General features: G+C 42.4%; 1 protein-coding gene across 3 annotated transcripts in view; it reads right to left on the minus strand.

Annotated features, from left to right (window-relative positions):
- The window catches only part of frmd3 (FERM domain containing 3), a 41,373-nt gene that overhangs the window by 7,889 nt on the left and 11,963 nt on the right, over positions 1-21,521 (minus strand). For 2 of the 3 annotated variants that reach the window (XM_042100761.1, XM_042100759.1), the window contains exons 2-13: positions 20,370-20,474; positions 19,455-19,497; positions 18,254-18,332; positions 14,397-14,494; positions 12,075-12,198; positions 11,211-11,298; positions 9,538-9,626; positions 9,287-9,350; positions 5,276-5,364; positions 4,756-4,830; positions 2,835-2,903; positions 2,578-2,687 (exon numbers count right to left, since the gene is read on the minus strand). In XM_042100761.1, coding sequence (XP_041956695.1) covers positions 2,578-2,687; positions 2,835-2,903; positions 4,756-4,830; positions 5,276-5,364; positions 9,287-9,350; positions 9,538-9,626; positions 11,211-11,298; positions 12,075-12,198; positions 14,397-14,494; positions 18,254-18,332; positions 19,455-19,497; positions 20,370-20,474 — 1,033 coding nt within the window. The remainder of the gene's footprint in view (positions 1-2,577; positions 2,688-2,834; positions 2,904-4,755; positions 4,831-5,275; positions 5,365-9,286; positions 9,351-9,537; positions 9,627-11,210; positions 11,299-12,074; positions 12,199-14,396; positions 14,495-18,253; positions 18,333-19,454; positions 19,498-20,369; positions 20,475-21,521) is intronic. The other variant, XM_042100760.1, reaches the window with a different exon arrangement.

The following is a 21,521-nucleotide window of genomic DNA, read 5'->3' on the forward strand; positions in this document are numbered from 1 at the left end:
CCATTTTACCTAATTAAGAGCATGTACTTTGTCTTTCAGCACAGAGTTCCAGGGGATTATTTTATGCTCAAACTAAATATAGCAGACATGTTGCCCATAAGTGATAATAACATTTGGCATGGCAAGCTGAGGCATGACTAATTTCTTTAACATGGGAGCAAATATAGAGTACTACTCTTGGATTCCATATAGTATTAAACAACCTATTATATCTTTTATCTCTTTCGTTTCTGAGATGATGGCCTATTTCCTTTGTTCACCGCATTATTTTTTGCTTGAGGATGAGTTGGGATCAACATAATCGCATGACAGTGCTCACTAGTCCACGAGGAACAGAGATTAACATTTTAGTTATGTTACTCCACCTCTAGTGCCTTCATTAAAGACTGCAACAGAGAATAGACGTCACTACTCTAACTCAAGCACCTAAAACACTGGCTCTGTTACTGCTGAGTCATAACTGGGGTTATTTGAGACCTCAGCGGAACTTCCATACCCAGTGCAAAACCTGACGTCACTGTGAGGCCTCACTGGTGGTCTCCATGGCTACGCACTTGATGGCTCATGGCTCTACCTATCCTGTCAGCTGGAATCAATAATCCATCAGAGAGCATGCAAGCTCATGTAAAACACCGCTATGAGGAAAACGTGGCAACATCTGATCTGACATTTCAAATTAATGTCACAGTCTAATCACCCCAGCCTCAGGATGAGCAGGGCTACTGGACAACAGCAGAGTTCACTCTGGAAACGCATACATTTGTAACATTAATAGAGAGCAATGAAGCATTTAAAATAGTGACATATAGTAGTACTAATTCAACACATGTTCAGGGACGGCTGGGCCTCTGTTTGCTCCTCAATCACTTTACACAACAATAACAATGACAAAAAGATCAAAGCCTAACAATCTCTATTCAACAGGGTCAAATGATCATACAGCTGACGTGAGACTTCAGTGAGGATATCATGGAAATGTTCAACTCGTCTAACTCCTCAAAGAGCAAAAGCTCTTATTAGTGAGTGGCTCACTGGACCTGGAGGCATCTTCACAGCTCTCATTCTGTGGTGTTGATGGAAAAGAAATCTCTCTTTGGCACGAACATCCATGAAGTTTTGGGTGCTGCTGCAGCGCTCTCACAGCTCTTTAGATTTCCTCAGATCAAACCTTTTCACTCACAGTCAGGGTCCTGTTTTTGCTTGGCAACAACTTCTACTGGCAAATTATTTTCCAAATCATCACCTCTGAGGAGTGTACCTTACAGCCAGTGTGTGTGTGTGAGAGAGAAGATTGCTGCATCAAATATGACAGACACAGAAACACACACACACACACACACACACATACACAGAGACACACACCTTGTCTGGGAGACTGTTAGCAATCACTGGAGCTGTCAGGTCTTTGAAACATAGCCAAGATTAAATTGATTTTTTAAGGTCACATATATGCCTCAGGCACGGTGGCAGTCAAGTAGCTTGGCTATGAATAGAGTGTGAACTTGGCAGTGAAGATGTGATGGTGTAATGCTACAAAACAATGTGTTTGCATGCTGGAAGGACGCGAGGACAGGACTAGGAGATGAGGAGATGAAGGCACCTGAGGGGGCTAACGAGGCCAAACTCAGAAGGGCAGGCACAAGTCTAAGCTGTGCCCTTTCTTTAAAAGCCGATAGTCCCTCCTGCCTTCTGTCAAGCAGTCGAGAAATTTGATCTTAGAATGTGCACACACACACACGCATGTTAGATCTCTGCACACACAAAGACACAGACACAGCTGCAGACACACACATACACATACAGTACACACACTTGTGTGAGAGAGACCTCTGCACACACACAGACAGACAGACAGACAGACAGACAGACAGACACACACACACACACACACACACACACACACACACACACACACACACACAGACAGACACACACGTATGCTGTCAGCATGGCGTCAACAGAGATAATGGGCATGGTATTTTTGGCACACTGATTGGGGTCTCTGGGGAAACAGGACCTGACAGCCCCATTGGCTGCTCAATTTTCACAACCAACCTAATTCTAACCCTATAGGGCCTTTGTGTGTGAGTGTGTGCGTGTGTGTATTTCATTAAATAACTTTAAATCATTTGCCTGAATATGTTTTCTTGAAGGCAGAGATGTATTACTTTTATCTTGTCTACTGCTGGCTTTTTACTTATCTAAACTAATCATGTTTTAAAGAGTTCAGGGTGGATGGTAGAGAGACCATGAAAGTTTTTTCTAGAAACAATAGCAATGATCAGTGTGCAATCTCCAGCCTAATTCTTGACAAGGTTCGAGAGTTGTTACAAGTTTCCCAAAATGTGAGGGGAAGTAAAGACATTTTTGTGAAAACAACTGCATCATTTTGAGTGTTTGTGTGTGTGTTTGTGTAATGCATGTATGGATGTCCCAAATGAACACACAATAGTTAGAGAGAGAGAGGGAGAGAGAGTTAGAGAGAGAGAGAGAGAGTTAGAGAGAGAGAGAGAGAGAAAGAGAGAGAGAGAGAAAGATAGAGAGAAAGAGTGAATGTGCATCTGAGAGAGTTCCTACCATTGTCTGCAGCAGTGTGTCTGTTGTCTGCAGGCAGTAGAGGCTCCATGTTCATAATCAGTTGCTTGTGACTGAGTGAGCTGAAACTTTTACTCTGACAAAATCCAGCCCTGAAAATCACACACACACTTCTGAGAGAGGGCCTCACTCATGCACACACAAACTTTACACAATAGATTTAGAACATTTTGGTATGGATCGGTATGGACCGTACATACAGTCATTGGTTTGGACACATATGAGTGTATGGTGCTAACCTGTGAACTTCCGGAGGTTCCCTCTGGATCTTAGAGCTGGCCTCAATCACCTCTTTAGCTACCCGCCCACTACAAACACAGAGAGAGTCACGTGTACAGAATCACACACAATACTATCATCATCAATCTCGAAGTGGTTCCATGGAACATGAGAGTTCTCAAACTTCCAAGTTTCCAAGAGCATGCTCACTTTAACTAAACAATTCATAAACAGATTCCACAAACTTACCATTCAACAAAGAATCAACCAGTTTGAACCAGTTCAGTAAGCTGCTACAGTAATCAGTTACATGATAACCTGCATTTTCTGATCATAATGGATGAAACAACAGCTGCACAACTTTCCTCTCAGATATTATGTACCAGCAGCTAAATATTGAGGGGGGCGCTGTTCTGAGACACCGGGCCCTATCTTGCACCCTGGCGCATAGCGTAAAACTCATTTTCCACCCGGCGCAAAGGTTATTTTCGTTTTTTGTCATTTACGTTTATTTTTTAAACAATGCGCCCAGGGATGTGGCAATTAACAACCTAGAGAGTGGCCTAGCGCATTGTCTAAAAATCGCTATTGTACACCACCTAAAACGCATTACGCCACTGACCAAGAGAAACCTGGTCAGAAGTCTATGGCGAGTTGTTTATGTTATTTTAAGGGCCATATTTTGCACCCTGGCACATGACGTAAAACTCGTTTTCCACCCGGCGCAGTGTATTTTGCTTTTTTTGCACATTTATTTTTTAAACGATGCGCCCAGGGGTGTGGCAATTAACAACTTAGGGAGTGGCTTAGCGCATTGTCTAAATCGCTATTGTACACCTGGTCAGAATTCTATGGCGAGTTGTTTATATGTCATTTTAAGAGCGCTTTGTCAACAGTCATATTGGCGGATGCACGCACCATCCTTCTATCATCCATGAACGTTTAAATGATGTTACGCCCCAAACACACCCATGACTGATTAAGAAACCTAGGAACACCTTGTTGCGCCATGCGCTCGACATTTGATATGTGAATTGGACATCCTACTAAATTTGAATAAGCTTTTGACGAGTGACGATGCGTTTTAGACTGTCATGATAGGGCCCACCCAGACACTGTGAGGGAACGAATTTTCATTCCAAGATTACAAGCTCTGGCACACACCCGAAAGCTACAATTTAGGGCACTTGGCACATAAATAAATGTCCAACATGAATGATTTATTATGCCACTTAAATCTACTCTTTGTTGAGGTGTGGCTTTACAGACTCATATGGGGGAGACACAAACACCAACAAATTACATTACTCATATTACAGAGGAAACTGATTGGAGAAGCTAGGACAAGCTTACAAGCTTGCAAATAGCTCGATAAATCAATGACATAAAAACAGTACAAGAAACAAAGGTGTCAGTGAGTTACAGCTTATTAGGACATAGCTTGACTGGGCATCAGCATTGACTGAAACCTGGAGGGTACTGGACTTAAAAGTAAGTTAGTATAAGTATATATACTCTTTTGATCCCGTGAGGGAAATTTGGTCTCTGCATTTATCCCAATCCGTGAATTAGTGAAACACACACACACACACACACACACACACACACACACACACACACACACACACAGTGAGGTGAAGCACACACTAATCCCACTAATTCAGCCGTGCCTGGTCGGGGTTCGAACCGGCAACCCTTCGGTTACAAGTCCGAAGCGCTAACCAGTAGGCCACAGCTCCCCCTAAAAAACACTTAAAGGGATACAGATGGCCGGGTGGACCACAGGAGCTGTGTGGAGAATGGATGAACTGGTTTAGCCTTAGATCACCAGCTCAGACAGACTGACTGATATTGCTAATGACTGTGGTTTGGCTGTCTACAGCAGCGATGAGCTGTGATCGCTGCGGAGTTGGCGTGCACGACAGATAAGCACACACTCACCTGTATCGGAACCGGCACCCTTTGAAGAAGATGTTGCTACTGGAGACGGTCTTTATCTGGCTCGACTTGGCACATCTGATTGAAAACATCAGAGATTTCCAGTCATTATTATAACCATACAGATTGTGTACAGACATCAGAGATTTCCAGTCATTATTATAACCATACAGATTATGTACAGACAGCTTCTGATGAGTCTAAAGCTGCTGTTTGGGCTTGGTCTTTAAGACTGATTCTCTAAACATGACATTTCATTATTTTGAGAGAATTACAGTAGGGGTCAAATCATAGACATTTCTTATGAAAAACCCAATCCTCCCCTCTGTTCCTCTCTACTTTCTCGTTCCATCTTACATCGCCAGGAAACAAGAAACACACAACTGTTATAGGCAGGAAGGAGAGGGACAAAGAGGAGAAGAAAGAAAGAAAGAATGGGAGAAAAAGAAAAAAGAGGCAGAAAGTCAACCGAGGACAAAGGAAGGAGGAGAGGCTGTGGGGGCACATATGAAGAAAGGCTCACTTGTAAAAGGCCTGATTTTCAACTCCACATTTCCACAAATGTTTGCATGCTGCTGGCGTGGAGGTGTGGAAGGTCAACACCAGTTTCTTCTGCAGAGAGAGAGAGAGAGAGAGAGAGAGAGAGAGAGAGAGAGAGAGAGAGAGAGAGAGGTGGGTGAGATCAATTCCACATTGGGACAGAAGGCACAACCCAGCACTAGAGAGGAGTAACAGGCTGACAGAGATGGACCGTGCTGACCATGAATCACACAGTGGAGCAGGAACAGTAAAATGGTGTGAGGGTGCAAAGAAAACGCTGATCTGACACCTTTCCCATCACATATACAAAGATGGGTACACAGAAGGGAGGGAGAAAGGATTGGGAGAGCTGGATGGATGGATGAATTTCAGATGGAGAAGGATGGAGAGAGACAGGCAATAGTGAGCAGAGGGAGACATGGAGGCAGAAAAGGAGAAATGGGACGAGACGAGACGAGACGAGACGAGACGAGACGAGAGGAGAGCAAGAGGATATCCAGCCATTTATGGGAGATGGATGGTGAAGGAGAGAGTTGATCGATGAGAGAATAACAGTAGCTTTCACTCTTTGGCCTGCACCAGGCAAGGCACACGCCTGTAATGGGCTTTGTTGCTTCTAATATTATTCTGTGAATCCATAGAATTTAAGCTATTGGGATTTGTAAGGCAGTGTAAGATGTGGATTTGTAAGGCAGTGTAGGATGTGGATTTGTAAGGCAGTGTAAGATGTGGATTTGTAAGGCAGTGTAAGATGTGGATTTGTAAGGCAGTGTAAGATGTGGATTTGTAAGGCAGTGTAAGACGTACAATACTCAGACCAGCTATCGCTTTGATGTTCACTTATATTGTGCTGACAGATGCAAATGAGCACAGACATGTAACAGATAAATTGGTACTATGTTCTAAATCCACACAGAACACACTTACTGTTCTGTCACTACTAGCTAAATAGTGCGCAACCCTTGAAATCTATCCAGATCTGAAACTTGAGCCAGGCTCTGTTCCATTTACCGCTCACCACCCAGATCATGTAGCGCCCTGCGGGATCAATACCGTGCCGACAGACATGCAGTGCTCTGTCTGACCTGCAGAGGGCAGCGCTACATCTGGCTGCCTCCCAGCACGCTGGTCTGAGGTCAGTGCAACAGGATATCATAATGTCATTACAGAGCTGGAAACGAGAGGGGCGCTTCCATGAAACCATTACACCATAGCAGACAAGAGCAGGCTAACAGGGTTCAGAGGAGCTTGGAGATAGGAATGGGGTGGGGTTGGGGGGTCTAATATATAAGTGAGCAGATATCACAGATATCAAGAGATAGAGGGAGTGGAAGAGGAAGAGAGGAGGAGAGAGGGATGGGAGGAGGCAGAGGAGGAGAAATCTTTCCTGCAGGATGGTATGGTCGGACACAGTGAGGTGTTAACACTCACTCACAACAATTCCACCACAGACACATGGGAGCTACAAAGATGCGTGGGGCTATGAAAATGAATGCATATAGTGCAAATATATAAAATACATGTGTGTGTCTGTGTGCGTGTTCGTTTGTTTGTGTGTTTGTTTGTTTGTTTGTGTGTGTTTGTGTGTGTGTGAAAGAGAGAGAGAACAAGAAATAAAGTCTATGTGTTTTAAAGGACCAAATTGTTATCATACAGACACCTGAGATGATAAATGTTAACTCTCTAATAAAGAACAAACTCTCTCTAACTCTCTCTCAACTACTGACACACAGCTAACATTGTGCTCTCCCTCCAACACCAAGACGGTTGCTGTATCTACTCAACAGATGGTTGAAATCCTTTTAATCAGTAGCAGATTAAAAAACTCAATGGGAAAAGAATCACTCTCTCGCTCTCACACACACATACACACACCCACGCACGCACGCATGCACATACACACACACACACAGAGCTCCGCGAAATTCACAAGGGAGAGAAGCTGTACCCATGAGAGCTTCAGAACCGTCACACAGCACAGTGTTACACACTGCACAAGCACATGTTAATGCCGTCATTCACATCACACCATCTCAGATACACTGGAATGTTCCAATGTTGTTAGTGTTCATATGTTGAACTCATATATAAGGATAACCTGTATTACAAAAATCTTTGAATATCACCACATACCCAACAAGAATAGATTGTTTACCTTTTGTTTTTACAGCTTGGTCACCAATTAAATAAGTCAAAAAGCTCTGAAACCCTCCTGTAATATTCCCCACATATGGGTTTCCATGAGCACTTTTTACACGTTAAGGGCTGTTCACACCAAGAACGATAACTATAACGATATCTTTAAACAAATATCGTTCTCGTTAATATGAATGGCGACGTTCACACATGAACTATAACGATAACGTCATGAAGAACGATATCGTTGGGGATCCCTTTCAGAGCGATTTTGAGAATGATAAAAAGCTAACAGCCAATCAGAACCCATCCCATTTTAGCCATCACATTCATTAACACAAGGAGAGGCTTTGCTTATCGTTGGTCAGTGTGGACCCTTTTATCGTTATGCTTATAGTTATCGTTCTTGGTGTGAATGGCCCAGACCTCTGGTCATTCTGACGCCATGTGATGGTGATGTGCATAACATGTTGTTGCTGTTGACTACAGGAGGGTAATGGGAGGTCTCGGGCAGTCTTATGGCTGCTTTATGGAGCATTGTGAGGCCTCTGTGGGTTTGTGAGGTGCTCATGGTTGGGAGTCCTGGCTTTTAGCATTTCAGATTAACACTCACATATTTAACACGATTGAGAGCAAAATTGACCAATCAGATGCAGGGAGCCACAACACAAGGCACAAGTTGAACAGTGGGAACAGAGGGGAACAGCATGTGAGGAAAGGAAAGGGGTGAAGAATTGTAACATATAGAAGGTGTATGTGTGTGTGTATGTGTGTGTGTGTGTGTGTGTGTGTGTGTGTGTGTGTTTGTGTGTGTGTGTAAAGAATTGTAACATACAGAAGGTTTGTGTGTGTGTGTGTGTGTGTGTGTGTGTGTGTGTGTGAGTATGTGCATGCATGTGTGTGACTGATTGAATGTGAGCATTTTTGACAGAAAGAGAAAAGCTGAAAGAAAAAGAGCATGTGTGCAATATGGAGAGAATATGCATTTACTCACCAGAGACGGAAGATGTACAGACGGAAAGAGTAAACAAAGGATGAACAGAAATAAAGGGAGAGAGAGAGAGCAGACAGAAGCAGATGTGACATTGAGTAAGAAGCACACTGACGCCCATCAGCCACAGTGACAATGAGAGAAGAGATGGTGCAGAACACGACGGAAGCAGAACACGACGGAAGCGTATGCAAACAGGTCTGACTAAAACATGGTCCTGCTGCCAAATGGACAGACTAACGTTAAACTCCTGTAGAAACCACTGGCCTCTGTGTGGATGCTTTACACCAGGGAGATACTGTCCATGCCCTCGTTAGCATTGTGATGTTGGTTGGCATCAGTCAAACCTACCAACATTTTTTTTATGTAAAACAGTTAATTGCCTAGTGAGCACTGATGCTAGTGGATCTCTGAAGGCCAGTGCGTGTCTGTGTGTGTGTGTGTGTGTGTGTGTGTGTGTGTGCGCGCGGATGCATACTGACGCAACCAAAGCCATTCAACAGTTATAAGCAGTTACCATGGAGAGACATCTGTGCCTTTCCTCACACACCCACATACGCACACAGGGCTGAGGACAGATCCATTTCAAAATCACACACACACTCATTCACTCACTCACTCACTCACTCACTCACACCGCAGTGTATAATCTTTCATAATCAGGAGGATATAAAAGAATACACACACATATGGATGCACACTGAAAAACACATGCTCAGATAAAGCCAAAGTACAGTAAATCTAAAATATTTCACAGAATATAAGCAAGTATTGTTCAAGTATTGTTCTGTTCTTACAACTTGGTTGGAGAATGCAAACATTCTCAGTTATTGTGCATGATACTATCGGCATCAATACACAGCCTACCTCTTTTTGCAGACCAATCACATAAAACGTCTTCCCCTCAAACTTGAGTTTGTTGACATCAGCCCTGAAATATACCGCACAAACACACAAAAAAAAATCATCACGTTCTGCCACACATACACATGAACAAGTTCACACACACACATATACACACACAGACACAGACACAGAAACAGACACACGCACACGCACACAAACACAAACACACACATACACACACACACATTTGGAGGGTTGAGTTGGGAGGTTACCATTTGAGCAGGTGAATGCGCTTGTTCCCCTGAAACACCACAAAGCCTCGGGCAGTGAATCCAAGGAAGGCAGTGGCTCCTGTGAAATCCTAAAGCACAAAGACGGACATGGTGTGGCGGGGGAGAGATGTGTGAGGACAAACAGAACCTTTAGCAGAGGGTCATTTGTGAAGACAAGAGAATGTGGGGATTGCTGAAGCTTGTAAACTTCAGAAGTCAAAAGCCTGAACAAAACAGTTTTGTGTGTGTGTGTGTGTGTGTCTGTGAGAGAGTGAGAGAGAGTGTGAGAGAGAGAGAGATGGGGATGGAGAGAAAGAGATGGTGAGAGAGAAAAAGGAGGAGAGAAAGAGAGCAAAAGAGAGAGCATAGGGGAACAAGAGGATGTGCATGGGTGTTCAAGGATATATGGAGACAAAAGGTGGAGTATAAATGGGGATGGACTACTTCATGTGCATCTGAGGGCCTCTGGGAGATGAAGTGAGATGCATGTGGGAGAGACAGGAGCCAAGTGAGGACTAAACAATAGTCTACTTGAGAAAGGTGGGGAAGGAACTGACAGGGAGTAAAGAACAGTCTGTGTGTGTGTGTACATGCGCACACATGTGTCAGAGATGCAAAGACATCTATAGATCTATTCAACTGCATAAACAGGTGGCACTGACAGAACATTGAGCTAAAGGTAACTTGAGGACAAACAAAAATGTAAAAAACAAGTTTTAGAGTAGACATTTTGTAGGGCATTACGCAAACGTTTGATTCATTTTCATTTCAAAGTATCTGTGTTGGTTTTGAATGGAAACCCTCTAGGAACAGATTGAAACGGTCTATAATGAGCAAACTCATTACAATACCTATGTTGTTTACACACTTCAAATAAAAGAGGCAGCCGGACACAATCACACTAAGTGTTGGATACTTGGCAGGTGCAAGGGTACTAAGCATTGCTGTGTATGCTGGGCCAAAAAGTAGAACGCAGTCTATCAAATTCCCAGAAGAGCTCCCTTTTCACACTCATCTTAAATATGCCTGAGAGTTGAGACAGCAGGGCCAGGCAGTCTCTGGCAAGACACAGGGATCGCGTCTCTAACGAGCCTCTCAAATAAGGACAGGCCTTTGAGGCACAGATATGGGTGTGTGCTAACATAACAGATTAAGTATTCGCTCGGATCATCTTAATCAGAATCAGAATAGCAGTTTTTTGGCCAAGTATGTTAACACTCACAAGGGATTTGGTTCTCTCTCAGCTTTATGTGGTCATGCAAACCCAGTCTGAGACAGAACGGACGACAGAAAGAATGTGTGGTCAGGCCAATCTCACCAGCAGTGGATCAATAACAACTACTGGATGAGGAGCTTTAAAATGGTTCACGCTCATGTTCATGATATAGTGCAACAATTTATGGTATGGTCAACCATTAGTGCATTGTTCGTTGGTGTTTTGGGTTCCCTTGAGGAAAATATGTCTTTGGGCTGGTGCAGTCATGGCACAGGCAGTATTACAGTTTTCTACTAAATGCTAAAACAGCCAGTTTCACGCACATGGATTGAGCCTAGTACTAGACTAAATGAGATTTCCATTGAAGGTTTCGGACTAGGCTTAATCCATGTACGGAAAATTCACAATTTATCCCCTCCAGGCACACTCTCCTCACGCTGGAGCAGGTGTGGCGTACCTTGCAGGGGTGTGGATCCACTCCGTATGTGTCAAGTGTGTGTGCCCTCTGGAGGAGGTTGAGCTCAGCCATGGCAGCACTAAGTCCTCTGCTCGGGGGGGGACACATACACACACACACACACACACACACACACGTGACAAACACAGCGTCTTAAGACCATACTCAAGAGGAGGAACCAGAACAACTCTTAGGATCATAAAGTCTACATAAATATGCATGGTGAGCTAACTGGAAATACATTCTTTAACAAACTAAAATGGAACAAAGAATTGACTAAGTATCTCGAGGGTGTCTTTAAGTCAGCAATATTTCCTTTTGGTGCAACACAGAGATGCACAGGAGATGGAAATGATAGTGACTACTCTGGAGCGTCAGGCTGCTCTGCACTCCTGTTCTCACAGTATTTACTGATGTTATTTAAAGAGCTGTCAAGCACACTCCCAAAGTGACACTGGATAAGCCATGGTGACGTAAACCGGCTCTGAAACCCAATATCATAATGATCTCTCTCTCTCTCTCTCTCTCTCTCTCTCATACAAACACACACACACACATAAACAAAACATAGTATTTGTCTTTAATCTACACATACCTGCCAGCTATCAAGCTTTATATGCATGGGCTGTCAGGCCTGCAGTATTTAGAATGTGCCAACTTACAAATCAGTCTCAAATCTGGTCTCAGTTGAGGTCATGGTTAAAGTTTGTAGAAGGAAACAGATCATTTGTTGCACTTACAAGTCACCTTTGGTCAGGAGTTAGGCCTGTGGGGATGACTGTGTCTCACCTTTATAGTTAGGGCCCTGGGTCTTAGTTGTTTACCGGCTCGTTGGGTGTGGCTCTAACTGCTGGGTTCCCTCACCTCAACTCATTCCTGTGGAGCTCCATGATTTTCCTCTCCAGCTTCAGGGTCTGTTTGGGGAAGAGCTTGAAGTCACTGATGTAGTCCTCTGGGTGCTCATCTGCGTCATGGTCACCCAACTCAGCTGTGTGGAGAGGAGAAAAGGATGGAAGAAAAGAGAGGTGGGAAAGGAGAGAAAGAGAGAGAGATTAGACAGAGAGAGGGAGAGAGATTAGAGACAGAAAGGGAGAGAGAGTAGAGAGAGAGGGAGAGAGGTGTGCCCCTTGCTAGCGTTTCATAATTAGCCTGGTTACCGCTCAGTAATGAGCCACTCCAAATGCTCACTTAATTAGCAACCTAACAAGGGAAATTTGTCCCGTCATGCTCATCTGAGTGGTCAAACTGATAATGGATAAGACTTGGCCATGAGTGGACAGCAGCGATGAGTCACAGACCGAATTACAGCCCCATCCTGTCTCTGGGACACAAAGAACCACTCTACCTCATACTGTAACTCATCGGTTCTGAGTGATTTTCTAATAGTTTGACATTCTGAGATCTGTCTTAAGACTGAGTGCCAGCAAACCTACCAACCTCCAATCAGAGGAATTCAAATTACCTAATACCAATTTAAACACACTACTGTAAAAATGACAGATGACTCCAAATAATAATAGTACAATATCATGTAGGGAAATGCTTAGTCCTCTGACTTAAAGGACTGTGTAGTATTAATATTAATGTTGACTTAAATAAATAAACAAAGGGAAAAATAAGATAAAATATAATTGTCACCATTAGAAACGTTTCAAAGAACAAAAACCGGACACAAACACAATTTTTGGATGAACGTATCTAAAAAACGGGAACAAAACCAATTTCACTTGTTCCGGAGTGAAAATGTTATTTTCAATTTTAAATAACTGGTTAATAATGGTATTTATATTTCAGATTAACCTTTGTTTGAATATTATTCAAAACTCCATAGGCTTGGAAAGTCACCTGCCCACACAGCGTTCCCCAGACCCCTTATAGCAGTGGTTCTCAAACTGGGGGTCGGGACCCCCATGGTGGTCGCCAAAAATATTGGAGTGGTCGCGAAATCCTTTGCAGTCTGGATTAAAGACATTTTTGTAAAGGTTTTTAGTCAAAGGCTGCCATTGACATAATGCCTTTGATGTTGACATACATGTAGCCTACCTATGAGATAAGACATTTTCTGTCTCTGCTTCCAATGCCCATCTCATAACATTTCGAAACCAAATTCCACCGGTTAGAGAGAAGGGGGTCGCGAGACTTGGTCCATGTTTTTTGGGGGGATCGCCAGACAAATAGTTTAAGAACCACTGCCTTATAGGGTGAATTTAGTCAGATTTTATGAATCAGCGTCTCCCTTGTATACTAGTTGATAAAAAGGATTTTCATATCCAATACTATCTAACTGCCTTTTCCAAGTATGTAGCCTAAATTACTGAAACATTGTGTAAAATAGCATAGGCTACCAGAGACGCTAGGAAAATATCTATAGGCTTGCCTTGCAGTTGGTAGCACCACACATTGGTTAGGCTACTAAAGGGCTTAAAGCAAGGACATTTTCTGTGCCTGAAGTTAAGCTATCAGACATTTTTTAAGATCTACAGTAATAGCATAGGCCTACTTGCCTACTTTCAAATCTTGCCCCACACCTGAATTCAAGCACAGTGTTTTTAACAGTTAGCTTTGATATTGAATGTGCTTTGATTTAAGATTGAAGGCTGTTGGGCAAAAAAAGGTTATATATTATTGTGCCACCGGCCATAAATCAATTTGTAAAGACAATGTCATTTTAAAGGAACATTATTAACTGTTCTTCTAGAACATTCTAACCGGTTACCATTTAGAGGAGAGGCCTTGGAACACTGGAAAATAATGTTTTTGCTCAGAACGAACCAAAATGAAAATCATTCTGTTTTCAGGCCCTGATTGTTAGTGTGATAAGTCTATGAATGTCAATAAATATGCTGATACAAGTGATGTGATACAAGCTGATGTAAATGACTAAGTGCATTGAGGTTTTGTTAAGATTACATTAAAAAATTAAGCAAGATTACATTAAAAATTAAGCAAACTATTCTTATATATAACTTGATGTCCACTTTACACTCTTATCTAAACTGACTTCATTTGACCTTGTGTATAGAACAACTGAGTGAAATCTGTGTGAATTCACATTTTTCTATACATCTACAGGAATCCATAGCTCTTATTTCCAAATGTGCAATACATTAGCCCCCACACTCATGTACATCAATGTGGACATACAAAAACACAAACACATTCACAAAAACACAAACACACACTCACCCTGCACAATACATGCTCCAAGGTATGCCGCATCAGCAAACGGACACAGCAAACGACCATGGTAAATATCCCTCTTGGTCTGCAGGTACAGGAGGTACCTAAGCATACACAGTTGAGGTTACAATAAACAGGATCTGAGCATGAAAACATTTCTTATTTGTGATAAGCCGAACATTTAATTAATTAATATTGTCAAGATACACTGTAACATAGTAGATACACCTTCTTGCCTTCAGAAAAGAGACAGATGGCACCAACATGCTGATATGATACATTAATAAAAGGCTTTTCCCCAAAACAGTTTAATCAAACAAAAATGTATTGTTTTAAACAAAAAAAAAAAAAAACACTATGAACACATTGTGTGTTGTTGTCCTTGTAAGTGTGATCATCATCAATATTTTCCCCAAAAATATAAAACATGTTTTCATCCATCAGCAAATAAGAGTCTTTGAGTCTGCTCAGGAGGTTACCATAGCGATGACTTCAACCACAGAGAGAACTGTTACCGTGGTGACAGCTACCACAAAGATCTGTTTCTATGGTGATGGTATTACAGAGTTACGTTGACAGAGATAATACTGTAATTTGCTCCTTCAGCTACAGACTACACTTATAAGACCAGTGATGAGCTAGTGTTTTTTTTTTTTTTTTAACGCATCTGTTACATAATGCTGATAAGTAAACTGTTTAAAAGCCCCAGTAAATTAGAAGCTAAAATCAAGGGGAAATGTGTAGACTGTATATCCATAGAGATGACATGACATCATAAAAAATATGAAAAGATAATTTACTCAATATATAATCAAAGAAATCCAAACAATGCAGCATTTACAAGTATATATTTGTCTATATTCTATTATTTTTTATTTGGTCTTTCTCTCCAAAAAAATACCAACGTCTGAAATGTGTATGAAATAGTTTCTTATATGAGAACAGTTTAAAGAATAATAGCTGTTTCGACCAAAAAATGTCTGCTAATGCTGTGCACTTAAATAGAGAATGATCCCTGCTTCTCCTGGTGCAGTCTCCTGTTTTCGCTGTTCTGGGCATAAATTATAGAGGGAGAGAGTTGCCCTGCTTCCCTTGTTCTCCCACAACATCGCCAGACGGCTTTTACAGGAAAAGCTCTTCCCTCTCTCTGCTGCTCAGCTACATCATGCCTTGCTTTCACCTGCCTTACAGGATGTTAGCACTTAAAATACATCCACTGAACATTTCATCCAGTTTACCCCTCTCTTTCTACAGAAGGTTGATAGATAGATAAAAAGATAAATAGATAGATAGATATATTTATGGATTGATGGATGGATATACTGTATTGATAAATAAGAAGAGGGTGGAGCTGAGATGAAAAAAGGAATGTGAGCGTTCTCAGTTTTTCTGGCAAACACACCTCCCGCTGGGAGAGTGGGCCGGATGACTTAGTCACACAGTGTCCTGGCATTTGGAATAGGGGCGAGAGGGGGGCACATAGAAACATAACCACTGGGGGAATGGGCACACACAGAGGCCAGGCATCAGCACTTAAGTGTGCAATGGTGGCTTTAGGGTGCAGGCTATAATTCTGTATCCCCATATTCTACCCGTGAGAGAACGAGTCTTCATTGGATTGATATACATGGCAATGCTACTCCTCTGCCTTGGTCACCAAGGAAACAACTGAAAATGACCCAATGATACTTCAGCACTGAGGGAGAGAAGGAAAGCTGCTGTGTGTACACATGCATTCCCAATTTACTGTATGAATTCACAGCAATGCAAATAAAGAACTGAATGAGGAGGAGGAGGATGAGGAGGAGAAAGATGATGATGATGTTGAAGAAGTAATAGTAGAAGGGCAACAACAATAAAATGGAGGCCTTTGTTTAAAAACTTAGTATCAGATTACGTCCAGATTGCTACAATGCTAAATTGTAAACTACATAGATATGGCACTTCTCTGAGAAGTTTCTTTCCTCTTAAAAAGTAGGAGAGTCCACCATGCTGTCTCTATTGGTGAGTCCAGAGGAGTCTGCACTGAAGATGGTATACAGTATGTACAGTCTGCATCAACGGGAGACAGATATACCTTTAGAGGCCATACATATCTGGTGCTCTGGTACTGACATGTATCCTAACCTACCCATACCATACATCTGTCCTAACCTCCTTCCTGACATATTTCAAGAGTTTTTGAAGAGTTATTCTCTACTCACAGCAAAGACCATTGTGCTTCACAATATGCACAATATCTATGCAATTTCACATTTCCTTTCACCCAAAATCAATAACCTCAACTAGGTTTAGTGAGAAACTTAAGTGCTAAAAGTCTCAGGCCTTTAGTGGCAGTACTTTCCTTCACATGTCAAAGCCACAAAGTCAATAGAAAAATGTGAACTCAAACAGCAAAGTATCTTTGACGCAAAACTGTAAAAATAGTTTCATGCACTTCAGCAGAAGCTTTCAAAAGTGCATATCAAAATTCCAATTACAGCAAGATGAAAGAGGCTGCCTTGAGTCAGAAGAAGGGATGATCCAACCAACAGAGTGCGTGTGTGTGTGTGTGTGTGTGTGTGTGTGTGTGTGTGTGTGTGTGTATGTGTACGTACAACACAGAAAAATAGCACATGGGGAGATTTAAGTTTTTAAAACATTCTCTCTCTCTCTCTCTCTCTCTCTCACACACACACACACACACACACACACACACACACACACACTCTCATAAATGCACACAATCCACACAGCAGGATGAGATATACTACTGATATGTATGAATGCTGGATGAGAGGAGATTTAGCAGATGAGCTCAGGCACAGATAAAGTGAATATACTGCTGTGCTGAGGTACTGAATAAATACTGCTGAGGGACGAGAGAGAGCAGATCCATATTACTGGCATGACCAGGGCATGTGGATGTGGTTGAAGAGTCCATAATCTTTCCATGCATACAAAAAGCTAATTATTTTTCTGAATAGTGCTATTTGGGTCATTATTTCAGTATAATAACAGCTTTACTCAAACGTGACATTTGCTTAATGTCTTGGTAAATTCAATGGTAGTGTATGTCACTCTCTGATTGATGATTTATCTGTTTTTAATTTGAAGTCACTGGTGAAGTTATCCCTTCATTCATCAGTGTACTACCTGCCTAATTTACTTGTAAGCTGACAAACTACTGTGTTGGTTAAAGGGGCTATGTGCAATGCTGTAGGATTTGATTTGTCTTGAACGCAGCCACATGGTACTCTTCCACTGACTTGCATTGCATTCAATATAGCACCACACAACACAATGCAACACAAGTGCTGTTTTAAGAGAGCTGGCCCAGCACTAGCTGGTTTGCATGCGAACTTATGAGGACATCTGGGCAACACAGAGCATATAGAAGGCGGGCAGGCCCACAACCTAACAGGCGTTTTGTACATTATGTCAAAACGATTACTTGCTTCACATTCTATTGCTATTTCTTGGTCATTTCTTTGAATGTTTTAAACTGACAAAAAACTACACATAGCACCTTTAATCCATCATTCACTCATACACAATGACTGTAGATATAGAGTCATTGCTCATCCATATATAACTAAATGAACCCATACTTGTCCTCTAATCACATTGTGCCTGTGGACTACCTGAGGTGACAAAAACAAGAGATGGGAGAAATGGACATGAATCCCCTTCAGAGCGAGCAAAGACCAAGATCAGTGTTTACAGAAGATAGCTACTCTTGTTTGTCAGCAAAGGCAAAGATTTCACACGAGCGATGAGAGAAGTCCTGTCTGACGAGAAGTTGCCGCCAGCGTCTCAAAGACATTGGATTACATAAGGAAATGCTCTGTCAGGTCAGCCAATAGGAATCATTCAGACTTTACCTCGTCAGCTCCTCCTTGATCTTGATTGGCTCCTGGGGGTAGAACTTTACTCTGAAGCACATGGTATATGGCTGCTGAGCTGCACATCAAATACACACCCACACACACAGAAACACATACATATGCACACACACGGACACACACATACGCACACACACACATACACACACACACACACACACACACGCACACACACACACAAACGCACAATGTCAGAATATAGGACAAAAATGAAGAGGAAAAAGATAAAAAGTTTTGGCATAATACACTGAAATCTTCCAGAGAGCGTGGGACTGAGGAGAGACAGATGAGTGTGTTTGAGATAAAACGGAGTGACATTAAAACTGAGACCCAGCAGGCCCAACCCCACCAGAGGGAAGGAGTCATGGTGTGTGTGTGTGTGTGTGTGTCTCTCTCTCTCTCTCTCTCTCTCTCTCTCTCTCTGTCTCTCACACACACACACACACACAAAGTCACAGTACTTTATAATAAACAAGCTGAGAAGCTTACATCTAAGCCCCCAGGCCCTCTATCACATTAACATTCTCTCTGAGACACTACATAAACACAACCCAGCACATGAACTCTCTCTCTCTCTCTCTCTCTCTCACACACACACACACACACACACACACACACACACACAAAACACACACAAACACACACACCACTCATCTTATCTTCAAATGACAGGGTGATTCTTCAATGCCTAAAGCCCCCATACCAACTAAAACATTCTCTTCCAATCTCCATCTCTTTCTCCTCTCTCTCCTATTCTCTCTCTCCCATCATCTCTGCCACTCTCACACCGAGGGCCTTAATGGGCTCTTCATTTCAGCTCCGGGTGGAGAGATGGAGCCTCATGGAACATAAAGAGAGAATGAGACATGCTAATCTACTCAAGTCACAATTCTCCATCATCACTGTCACCATATCAACAGCAGAGGTAAAAAAAACAAAAACAGCCAATAAAGAGATAGTGAAAGCAAGGCTGGGACCATAAGATATCCAGGACCTGTCCTACATCGTCAGAATATTCAGATGTGTTCAATATTACACAAGAATTTCAAGATGCAATCATTCTCAAGAGCTGAATAAAAATATATTTAAAGATTGAGAGAGTGTGTATGTGTGTGGGAAGAGACCATAACAAAAACCGAGAGACAGAGTCATGAACGGGTGATGTCAGGAGGACACTTACATTTCATTTGCCTCACTACCGGTTTACTGGGATCCAGCCAGTGCTGCAAAAGAGAGAAACACACACGCATGCACACATGCAAACACACACACACAGACATACACACACACACACACACACACACACACACACACACACACACACACACACACACACACACACACGAGCAACAGCGCACACAGAGAAAGGAAAAGATGAGAGGAGAAATAGCAGGACACACAATTATGTAAAAACATGTGGCCAGCATGAGGTACACTTAAAACACATGTATGCAAATGTGTGTGTGTGTGTGTGTGTGTGTGTGTGTGTGTGTCTGTGCGTGTGTGCGTGTGTATGTGTGTGTGTGTGTGTGTGTGTGTGTGTGTGTATGTGTGTGTGTGTTTGCATGTGTGCATGCGTGTGTGCGTGTGTATGTATGTGTGTGTTCACTAATCGCGCAGATTCATACAAATACAACATACTTGCATTCACTGCATTGCATAATAATTCACTGCTGAGCTGCTGGGTAACATTCTACTCTAACATTCTAAGTGCAGAGACATCTTTCTTACACACACACACACACACACACACACACACACCGCAGTACACAAGGAGTGGTTGTCATGGCAACTTGTTGAAAAGCAAGAACTGTCAGAATATAGAATGCAAGCTATATTTTATAGAGAACCACCAGACCCCCAAACACAGGCCAGTAGCCATCAGCACACAGACCCCAGGATTCACATTACTGGAACACAAGTTGTTGCTGAGGGCAGTGGGTGAGAATGCCCAAGGAAATCTAACACATGCGTCACACACATGATGGTATCATGTGTATCAGCGCATGTTCTCTTCATGCGTCTTTATGTGAGATATAGGTACTAGGTCTGTGTTTAAGTGTGAAGGACAGACAGATCAGTAGATATGACATACTCTCTGTTTCTCTGGATCCACATATCTGATGCCGAAGTAGTCCCTCTCCATGAGATTGTAGTGGTTGCAGACATGGTCCAGTAGGAACTGCCCTTTAGTTTCCCTCTGAAAGAAAAGAAAAACACATCTTGTTCCAACATCTTCACTCACATCAAGATTCTCATTATTACTCTATCCAATGTGACTCTTCATCACCAGTAGCATTGCCATCATCGCCATCATCATCATCATCAGCAGCAGCAGCAGCAATATTGTTATCATCATGATCATCATCCCTTTTGCCATCATTATCACAGAACGAGTACAAACAGTTGGATGGCAAATGGTGTACAATCACATACTTACTCACATGAGTCCACATGAGTGACAGTGGGAGTGTTTGTAGTGTGAGTGTTAATGGAAGTGTTTGGAGTGTGTAGTTTGTAGTGTGAGTGTTAATGGAAGTGTTTGGAGTGTGTAGTCTGTAGTGTGAATGTTAATGGGAGTGTGTACTTTGTAGCATGCACGTTACTGTACTGGAAGTGTTTGGAGTGTGTAGATTGTAGTGTGAGTGTTAATGGGAGTGTTTGGAGTCTGCGTAGTTTGTAGTATCAGTGGGAGAGTGTTTAGTGTGTAAGGTATAGTGTGTGAGTGTATCAATGGGGAAGAGTGTGTAGTGTGTAGTGTATCAGTGGGAGAGTGTTTAGTGTGTAAGGTATAGTGTGTGAGTGTATCAATGGGGAAGAGTGTGTAGTGTGTAGTGTATCAGTGGGAGAGTGTTTAGTGTGTAAGGTATAGTGTGTGAGTGTATCAATGGGGAAGAGTGTGTAGTGTGTAGTGTATCAGTGGGAGAGTGTTTAGTGTGTAAGGTATAGTGTGTGAGTGTATCAATGGGGAAGAGTGTGTAGTGTGTAGTGTATCAGTGGGAGAGTGTTTAGTGTGTAAGGTATAGTGTGTGAGTGTATCAATGGGAAAGAGTGTGTAGTGTGTGAGTGTATCAATGGGGAAGAGTGTGTAGTGTGTAGTGTGTGAGTGTATCAATGGGGAAGCTTGTGTAGTGTGTGAGTGTATCAATGGGAAAGAGTGTGTAGTGTGTGAGTGTATCAATGGGGAAGAGTGTGTAGTGTGTAGTGTGTGAGTGTATCAATGGGGAAGAGTGTGTAGTGTGTAGTG

This window comes from Alosa sapidissima, chromosome 8 (genome assembly GCF_018492685.1).
Source record: "Alosa sapidissima isolate fAloSap1 chromosome 8, fAloSap1.pri, whole genome shotgun sequence".
NCBI classification, from domain to species: domain Eukaryota; kingdom Metazoa; phylum Chordata; class Actinopteri; order Clupeiformes; family Clupeidae; genus Alosa; species Alosa sapidissima.